Source organism: Lissotriton helveticus, chromosome 1_1 (assembly GCF_964261635.1).
Source record: "Lissotriton helveticus chromosome 1_1, aLisHel1.1, whole genome shotgun sequence".
Taxonomy (NCBI): Eukaryota; Metazoa; Chordata; class Amphibia; order Caudata; family Salamandridae; genus Lissotriton; species Lissotriton helveticus.
This window is the reverse complement of record NC_136057.1, coordinates 1,655,534-1,665,636: the sequence shown is the minus strand read 5'-3', so window position 1 is coordinate 1,665,636 and position 10,103 is coordinate 1,655,534. Positions and strand designations below refer to the sequence as shown.

The window sequence follows — 10,103 nt, the reverse complement described above, 5'->3', positions numbered from 1 at the left end:
CGTCTGTACTGTGATGACTACCAGAGATCGAGACCCGAACGCCCCCTTAAGTACAAGTAAAAACGTTGGTCGAAGCTTCTAGCAAGCCTCACCCCCTGTTCTCATCAGATTCCTGTACCACCAACACCAAGGTCACAGCTTCAGCTAGCTAGGCGTCTGTTATGACTTCGAGACAGAGTGAGCACAAAAGCTCCAAAGAAAACCGGTTCCTACTAGTATACGAAGTGCGAAAGTGAGAAGTAAAACATGACTCCTCACCCAGAAAGGCTGAGAAGATGGCGATAGCTTAGAAAATGGAGTCGCTCAAGCATTGACCACTATTCCCGCAAAGAGCCCTAATTAGTATGCAAGATGGCATCAGAGTATGCCAAAGCCAATAGGTAAGCTCTGCCTTTAAGCAAGATATAGTCAGACACAGAAAGAACATTATCGAGTCCTATTTACAGCTAATCTATATTATGCAAACCTGCTTTGCACTATATTAGAACAAAGTATTTTGAGATGGTAGGGGGCAATGATCATAACCGAGCCAATCATCCATAAAAATGGCTCGATCACTACATTCCACCCATGACCATTGTCCAATTCCAGCGAATTTATATAAACATTAAACAGAACGCAAATCATTACTAGAATATTATGAAATATAACTAACAGATCTTGATAGAGTACCAGGTTGAAACACATTCAAAAGATTGGGTACACATTGGGTGCAACAACATATAGCAAGAGGGAAAGAAAATAACAAGAGTTCACCACCCAAGATAGTACGGAGAAAATTAAAATCAGGCAACCACCCAAAAAGCCAATCAAACCACCCTTGATTCAAATTTTGACGAACTTCCATGGACAAATTATGCAGAGCATTAATGTGGGATTGGATAGATTTCAAATGGTCTGACAAATTAAAAGAACAAAGACCCTCGAAATCAGAGCACCCATGATCATCCTCCAAAAGAAGATAATCAATGGCAGCTCTAAGCAAAATAGCCCGGCGTTCACCCTGTGCTTCTAATAAAAATTCTGATAAAGCAGTTGAAGTGTGATTAATAGAATTGACCACGCAACACGCCAATCTACTAATAGCCCTAGAATTATAAACAGAAAGTCCCGGGAGTCCCATAATTGAAGCTGCCAGGTTGACATATTCTGTCTTAGATAATAAATGCAAATCAGATTCACAATGTTTATCCAATGGAGGTGCCTCACGAAGAGTCCGAATTTGCATAGAAGGGAGCAAAGTAAACATAGCCAGGCTGAGTCTGGCTAAGGCACAAGGTCCACCAGAAATGTTCGCAGGAATTAAGGACCAAGATATATTCCCGCAGGAAAACAACCATCCATTTGGCAATAGAACATGCCTATAGTAACTAACTGAAAGAATTGTCGTTTTACAGGACATAGGGTTATGAACAGAAAGGCACATGTGGGGCTAATAAATAAAACACAAAATCTGTACATGTCAGGGAAGCATGGAAACATTATCCAATTTAGACTGAATACATTTTCCGATCAATTGTGGATCGCACGTAAATTGAAAGCAATTATCACCTTCCGTAATGTTATAAGTGGTAATGGTAAAAGTTTGTGGTGGGTCAAGATCAGGTAATACTGTGCAGGAGGCACAAAAGTCGTATGCTGACAGCCGACTCTTTACCATGTCAATATCCTCATTGCTATCAATATCTGTAATGTTGAAAGTCCGAAGTAGGACTGTTGTCAGAGTTGGAACTGAAACAAGTCATGTTGACAAAATATCATGGACGCTCCTTTTATTGGACATGCATAAATAGGAGCTATGAAGGAGCTTGCGGGCCAAATTTTCTCAGATGTTCATTGTATCAAAAAGGATGGAATCCGTTCTGGGTTTTCTGATGATCGTCTCGCTGTTGATCCTGCACGGCCCATCTCGACCCCAAACACACCATGCCGAAAGGAGTCCAGTGACGACACATCCCACAGCGACAATCCATCCAATGATCTAAGGAAAACAAGTCAAAACCAGGCATTATTCATTCTCGAAGGTAACATTTGTCAGCGGGAACATAGTCCCACTTTTCCTGTCCAGGCTTCATAATCAAAATAGTGTTATCACTGCCCGTGGCAATTATTTCAGCTGGTTCAGGTGGTCTATTAGGCAACTGTACCCACACTCTGGCTCCTAGGTTTTTATCAGTTGAGCCAAAACCTCCTTCTCCACGTACAGTTAGGAAGGTTGGGGCAGTCCATTTTCTCACCACCCCTCCAAGAACTGGCATTATAACCAACTGGGCAACTCAATCACCAGGTTGAACTGTCAAATCTAGATCACCACTGTTCAACAGTATAATTTTTATTTCACCTTGATAATCAGAATCAATCACACCACCCAGCACCTGGATGCCTTTCAGCGCTAGTCCAGGGCATGGAGCGATCAAACCAAAGTGTCCCGTTGGTATTTGGACACCAATTCCAGTTTTGATGAGGACAATATCTCTTTACTTTAATACATGAGATTTCAAAGTACACAAATCAAGACCAGCAGATTCAAGAGTTACTCTGTGTTGAGCCAAGGCTCCAGGAGTAATTTCCCAGTAAACAATGGTAGCCACTGCTGTATGGGGTTGAACATTCACAGAAGGGGACAACATTTGCATAATAGGTGTCTCAGAATTATATACAGGCCTAATGTTAAGATTTTGCAATGCATGAATCAGGTGAATTCTCCAATTCTGCAAAGAACCATCAGACAGTCTTTTCAATTGATCTTTTAAGAAGCCATTCATCCTCTCGGTCAAACCTGCTGCTTGCGGGTAATAAGAAATATGAAAGACCCATTCGGTATTGCGTTGAGCACAAAATTCTTGTACCATCCTCCCTTTAAAATGTGTGGCATTGTCCGATTGAATTTGTAAAGGCACCCCATAATAAAGAGCATTCAAATCCAAAGTTTTCAGTGTATTTACCTGCGTAGTGCGTTTATAAGGGGATGCAACCAAATACCCAGAATATGTATCAACAACTGTACATACGTATTGACAACCTCTGCATGTTGGCAAGGGACCTATGTAATCTATCTGCCAAATCTGTGCTGATGACTTACCTCGGTGCAACTGATCTCTCACTATCTGTGGTACTTCACATTGTTAGGAATATTGGCAAATAGGGCATTGCAAAATTACTGTTTTAATTAAGTCACCGGACAGGTGTATCCCTCTATCTGCTGCCCACCTGCTAGTGATCTTCTCTCCGAAGTGCACACACTTTGGGTGAGCCCATCTTGCCAATCCAACCAAGTTAGAATCCTGCAATTCCACCTCTGCCTCAGAGATCTTAGCATTTTCGTCTGCAATGAGGTTATAGAACTTATCAAACGAATCAACAACGGAGTGTGCATCAACATGAAAAACAGTTACAGTACTTTGAGGAAGCATGTCCCACATTTCTTTCCACAATTCTTTTCCCCATAATTCTTTGGTATTTATAAACCAATTGAGAGCATGCCATGTGGGAAGCCAAGTCGCCAATCCATTAGCAGTCGACCAGGAATCAGTGTAAATATGGCACACTCCCGGTAATTCCTGTTTCAAAGCCTGATAAACAGCATAAAGTTCAGCAAACTGACTGCTCTTTCCTTCACCAGTTGTACTCAACAATTTCTGGGTTGCAGGGTAATAGGATACCACCTTCCATTGTCTCTTTGCTCCAACATACCTGGCTGAACCATCCGTAAACCATGCATGCTTCCTCTCCTCCACGGAGAGGTTGCTAAATGGTTTACCCTACTTAACAGGGTATTCCTGTACTATAGGTACGTTGTGCTCCACATCAGTCTCCTCTATTGGCTCCTGCGCCACCTGCTCGTGCATCATCGCAGTGCCCTTAGGACCCACTCAAGCCCTGTCCAGAATGTACGACTTCCACTTAATCACACTGGCTTCCTGTGCATCTCCAATTCTTTGAGTTTTAGGGGAGCTCATAACCCATTGCATGATTGGAATCTAAGGTCTCATATTAACATCGTGTCCCAAAGTTAATTGTTCAGTGTCTACTAAAACCTAATAACATGCAAGTAACTGTTTCTCAAAAGGTGTATAACGCTCACGGGCGTCGGGCAATTTCTTAGTCCAAAATCCTATGGGTACTTTTGTCTTACCTTGTTTTTGCTCCAACTCCAAACTCCAATTTGCATATGAACCTTGTACAGTCACATTTAAACTGACATCACCATCACGCACTAGCCACAAATCTATAGCATGCTGAATAGCCTCTTTCGCCAATTCAAATGCTGTCTGCTGTGGCTCACCCCACTCAAACACGTTTTTCTACCTAGTAATTTTGTACAAAAGGCCAGAATCTGACAAAAATGGGGAATGTGTTGTCTCCAAATCCCAAACAAGCCGATAAAGCTCTGAGTCTCTTTCCTGTTTCAGGGTACTACAAACTCTTTAATTTTCTGTCTCACCTGTGGAATCACCTCTTGATTTCCCCTGGTGTCACTGAATACCTAGAAATTTCACACTGTTTGCTGGACCTTGCCATTTGTCTAGATTAATCTCCCATTCTTTGCTTTGCAAATGAGTTACAATTTGGTCTAATTGTGTCTGAACTTGCTCCTGTGTTTCAGCTTGTATCAATATATCATCAATATAATTACAAATTTGTACACTAGAAATTATGGCTACCTCATCTAAATGTTCTGCCACCAGCCGGTGACATATTCTCGGACTGTCTAAATAATCTTGTGGCAAACGCTGAAATGTCATTTGTCTGCCACCCCATGAAAAACTGAATTGTTCCTGACAGTCAGGAGCTATAGGAATGGAAAAGAAAGCATTGGCAATATCAATAGTTGCGTACCAGGTCCCTGGATGTTTCTGAATTCTCTCAATTAAAGTAACAGTGTCAGAAACAGCAACAGTCAATGACGGTGTATGCTTGTTCAATTTGCGATAATCAACTGTCATGCACCATGAGTTATCACTTTTGCGCACCGGCCACACGGGATTGTTCCATGCAGAAGTAATCGGAACCACAACCCCGGCATCCATCACGTCTTGGATAGTAGCATTGATCTCATCATGCCCACCTGGAATTCTGCACTGTTTCATTGAGATTACTTTAGTCGCATGAGGCACCTTCACAGGAGGAATTTTCAAGCGACCTGCTTTCACAGCATTAGCTGAAATATAGTGTTTTGTTCCAAAGTGATAATACCCATCGTCTAAGCAGAGCGTCATTCCTTTTAAAATGTCAATTCCAATAATATATTCAGAAGATTTATTTGTACTGCAGGGGTCTATTTACCACCCAATCCTGTAATCGTAAAATACTGTCCTCTAAATTTAAATGGGATTTCCATATATCAAAGTGGCCTCCACTCCTGTATCTACTAGGGGCCGTGCCCGTTGCATGTTACGATGTCTCCAGAAAATCTCTATTTCTACATAGGGTCTGTGATCTTTACGAGCCCAATTCTGTACCAGTAAAGCAATCAATAATGGTTCTGTCGGACAGAAATACGTAGTGATATAGTATTCCGATTATCTCACTTTGTGCGTATGTCCCCATAGGGGTACACATACATTGGTACTTATACCTATAGAGAATACAAACAACACTGACCATAAAGAGAATCCAAAAGTAAAGTTTTAGTCATATACTTTCTTGCTTTTTGAATTGTTTACAGTTGGTTGAGCTGTCCAAACAAACATTAAATATATACAATATGTAACATGAATATTAGTGCAGGACTTGTGGAATTTTAGTTCGTGTACTGAACATCATCTACGCCATCTTGCAGACTCACGTATGAGCATACACGACAGCCATTTTAGGTGCCATGGTCTCCCTGTTCACGATCGCCCGTCAGCACACTTCCCTGAACCTTGCAAGCCTTCCCCGCGCACCCTGACTGCCCCCGCACTCACATGCACAAGTCATGAACCCTCCCCTCCCATGACTCTGTCTCAGGGAATCACACCCCGCGCCTGACCAACACCTCCTTTCCGTCCATGAATACCCCTCCTTTGATGACCCCTTCCTCTGAGCCCGACTGCCTGTACGAACCGCTGGTCATCCTTTAGCCCGAGGATACAGTTTATTGCCCACTACTGTATGCACTCGCCTCTCCTGAAAGGAGCCACTATTGATCATGACCTCCCCACCCCCTGAGATTCGATCAGGCGCACACATTCCAAAGGAATCGGCAGAACACTCAGCTGCATGATAGCCCCCTCCCAATCATATGAGGGGAAAGGGCCTCTACTGTTGTCATGTGTTGGAATGGGCCGGAACTGTGGGGTGCCGGGGATGTCGTTCTCATACTTCACAATGCCCTTGTTGTAATAAAGAATGTTCACATGTCTTAAACCAGTGTATAAAAGACCAGGTCTTAAAGAGGCTGAGAGAGCACCTCGAGACGATACCTTGTTGTCTGATCTGATGTGTTCTACTGCGTCGGAATAAACTTGTTTCCTGTCTTCCTGTCTCCAGCGCCTGCCTCTTTATTGAATAACTTCGTATGGTATTAGAGGCGTTTTTACGCCGGGCAAATTTAACTTAGGAAACATCAACTGAAATCGCCTGACCATTTTGAATTGATCTTTATCACACTGGCACACATTAAAACGTACAAACATAAATATGTGCTGAAATACAATGGTGGATTAGTTTCAACTGTGTACAGAATAGTCAAATTGGTCAATTAATTCATTCTTGGTCCTAGTAGACTTTATGCAGTTGAATTTTGAATAACAATGTGACGGCGTTTCGACCCTGGGGAGCGATGCGCTCATTCGTTCATCAGGACTGGGTGGATATGGGTCAGCCTTCTGAGGTAAATGTTTCCTCTTAGATGTCTGATGTTCTACTTGAGGAGGTGCAGGTCGGCCGACTCCGCACCTACTGCTGTTAGGCTGCCTTATCTTTATGAATCCTTGTATCACTCTTGGGAATTCCAAAACAGGGGCACTTCTTAACTTTTAAAAGCAAAGGGTGCATGCGTCTCACTCCATCTACTCCTCGAGGGGAATGGCCGACAGAACCATTATTGATTGTTTTACTACCCACCAAGGTTCTCAGGGTTCTCAGGGTCACAGGGTCACCCCATTATATTGAATGGTGCAATTCTGTACCAGAGCATGACCTATTTCCTAGGCATTTTTGTTCCTGTCCTGTGCCCAGGACAAATCGGGATATAAACTTTCGTAGCATTTAGGAAGTACGTCTTCCTCATACACTCTCTCTTCGTAATATGAATTTCTCATATTCCTGCCACTCTGTGATCCTCGATCGGGAGATCTGCCTCTCTCATTTCTCATTCTACGTTCTGGGGATTTACCATTCTCGTGTCTGGGCCTACGTTCTGAGGATTCTTCCCTTCTTCCCCTGTATAGTTCGTCATCACTTCCCCCTGAATATCTCTGTTCATGATCCTGTTTATTAACTCTCCTGCTCCCTTCTTTTCTATCCAAGCCTCTTTTTCGAAATATTGTCCATAGCTTCTGAGTAGGTTCCCCATCTATGTCTTCTATTCTCACCCCATCCTTCATTAGGGCTGTGAACAGATCTCGTCTAGTCAATTTGTTATTGTCTGTACGAACTTCAGGTCTAAATTGATTTTTTGACTCTTATTTTTTTAATTCCTCAGCAACTACTGAACAGATTCACACCATTTAAAAAAGGTCACTTTCTGAACCAAGAGCTACATTTTTGCCACATTTCGTGTAATTCCATTCAGCAGTTTCGGCTGTAGCCTTGGCTAAGATTTCCTACGGAAATTAACATGGAGAAAACACTTTTTAGGACCCTCCTTTTTTTTCAGCCCCCGCTTGACGAATCACCCCAAACTTTCAGGATAGGAGCTGACCTGCATATACTTTTTTCTGAAGAATTTCACGAAGATTTGTCAACGACACCAAAGTTATTAGCAAATCAAAAAATGTTTTTCCTACGGAAACTAGGTTCTAACTATAACTACCTACTGGAGACATATAGGTTCTACATATATAGGTGCTATATATGGAAGCTTTACTTCAGTGAACGGATGATAAATTCATAGACTTACCCTCCAACTGAGTGCCTTGAGGCAGAATATGATTAAAAACCATCAGGGAAAACAAGCATATCTGTGTGCCATAGACATACATGGAGCTAATGTCTGCATGTATGTGATCGTATTTACCGAGAGCTAACCTAACTACAAAGCAGTGAAGTGCTATACAAGGGGGATACATAAGATATCGCAGAGTTGTACATTTTTCTTCATAAGGAGACTCACATTGGGTGAGATTGGTGACTATGTAAAGCGATGACACAGATGGCATGGAGATGGGAAGAAGTGTTGCCCTGTGCCTTCTGACACTCATCCTTCTATATCTATGATCAGTTTGTCACTCTTTGGATTGTAAGAATGGTTTTCCTGACCGCCTTTTTAATCTCAGTGTTTCGGAGACTATATATCATTGGGTTCACCATGGGAGTCAAGATGCTGTAGACCACTGACACAAACCTATCACCAGAGAATGAGCTAGTGCTGGTGGGTCGAAAATAGGTGAAGAGCAGAACCCCGTAGAAGATGATGACCACTGTCAGGTGGGAGGCGCAGGTGGAGAAGGCTTTGGCTCGGCCCTCAGTAGACTTGATGTTCAGGATGGTGCTGATAATGAATGTGTATGACACAATCTTGATGAGGAGTGCCCCAAAACCCAAGAACCAGCCCAGTGTGAGGATGACCAGGATGTTGATGAATGTGTTGGAGCAGGAAAGGTTAAAGAGAGGAGGGAAGTCACAGAAAAAGTTCTGGATCTCATTGGACCTGCAAAACAAGAGCTTGCTCATCAAAATCACATGCACAGCAGAAAAAAAAAATCCTGCAACCCAAGAGGCTGCCGCCAACCACGAGAAGGCATGCTGGTCCATGATGGTGTCGTAATGTAAAGGATGGCAGATTGCAATGTAGCGGTCAACTGCCATGGCAGCTAAGAGAAGTGCCTCAGAAGACACCAGGCTAGCAAAGAAATAGAGCTGGATCATGCAGGCAGTGAATGAGATAGTCTTCCTCTCGACCAGAAGGTCAGACAGCATCTTGGGGACAGTGACAGTGGAGAGGCAGCAGTCTAGGAAGGACAGGTTGCAGATGAAGTAGTACATAGCGGTGTGAAGACGTTTGTCTAGGCATATTACTGTGATGATGAGGATGTTTCCAGCCAGGGTGGTCAAGTAAATCAGTAGGAAAATAATGAAAAAGAGACCCTCCACCTCAGGAATGGAAGACAGGCCCAACAGGATGAATTCAGTGACCAGAGTTTGGTTGGTTCTGTCCATATCCAGGTCATTTGTCTAAAGAGGAATATTGGTGAGATATATATTATATAAATGATAAAACAATATTAATATAAAACATTCTTATTTTTGATTGTATTACTAAACCTAACAACAATAATGACAATACATTGTCATAATAAAGCAAATATTTATGTATTGTATAATGCCGACAGTTCATGGGTTACTGCTGTGGTGACAATGCAATTTTTTATTCCATAGCACAGATCTTAATTGTCTGCTGGACATTTGCTGATAGATGCTGCTAGTACCAAGCTAAATGATTCTTATCTTATTAATCTCGTAAATGGTCATATATGCATTCTTATCATTCTTCATAAAAACTGCAAGGTGTATGTTTCATCAGGAATGGGGAATTCCAAATCTTTAATATTCATGTGTCCTTGCTAATATTCCAGATACCTAAATTGCACTATTTGTATTCCTTATGAAAGTAGTAATACTTTTTTATTGATATTTTTTTTGTTTTATTAGGTGATTTTCATTGTATCTGTGTTTGCGCCAGGATACCCGTAGGGTGACAGTATGCTCTATATAAGTTCTAAATCAAATCAAATACCTTTCTAGAAAAATGGCCATGTAGCACTGAAGGCCAAGTTTCTATCAATAATCTAGTAGCACACACCCACTTAGTATTTTTATATATCCCAGAATGGTCTTTATAAAAGATATGGAGGTGGGTTTTCAATCCCAAGGGTCATATGCAGTCTGCAGGAGGAAAATATTCCATAATTCAAATTTTTTTTGTTGTGGTTAAAGATATGTTTTTTTTACATACA

At 41.9% G+C, this 10,103-nt stretch overlaps 1 protein-coding gene across 1 annotated transcript; it reads right to left on the bottom strand.

Moving 5' to 3' along the window:
• Nucleotides 1-8,364: 8,364 nt before the first annotated feature.
• On the bottom strand, nucleotides 8,365-9,306 carry LOC144828907 (olfactory receptor 5V1-like). The gene has a single exon (XM_078687518.1). The coding sequence runs from the start codon at nucleotides 9,304-9,306 to the stop codon at nucleotides 8,365-8,367; it is 942 nt and encodes a 313-aa protein (XP_078543644.1).
• Nucleotides 9,307-10,103: the final 797 nt, after the last annotated feature.

Coding starts and splice junctions, on each gene's coding strand:
- LOC144828907 (XM_078687518.1), bottom strand. CDS start 9,306: ATGGACAGAACCAACCAAACTCTGGTCACTGAATTCATCCTGTTGGGC.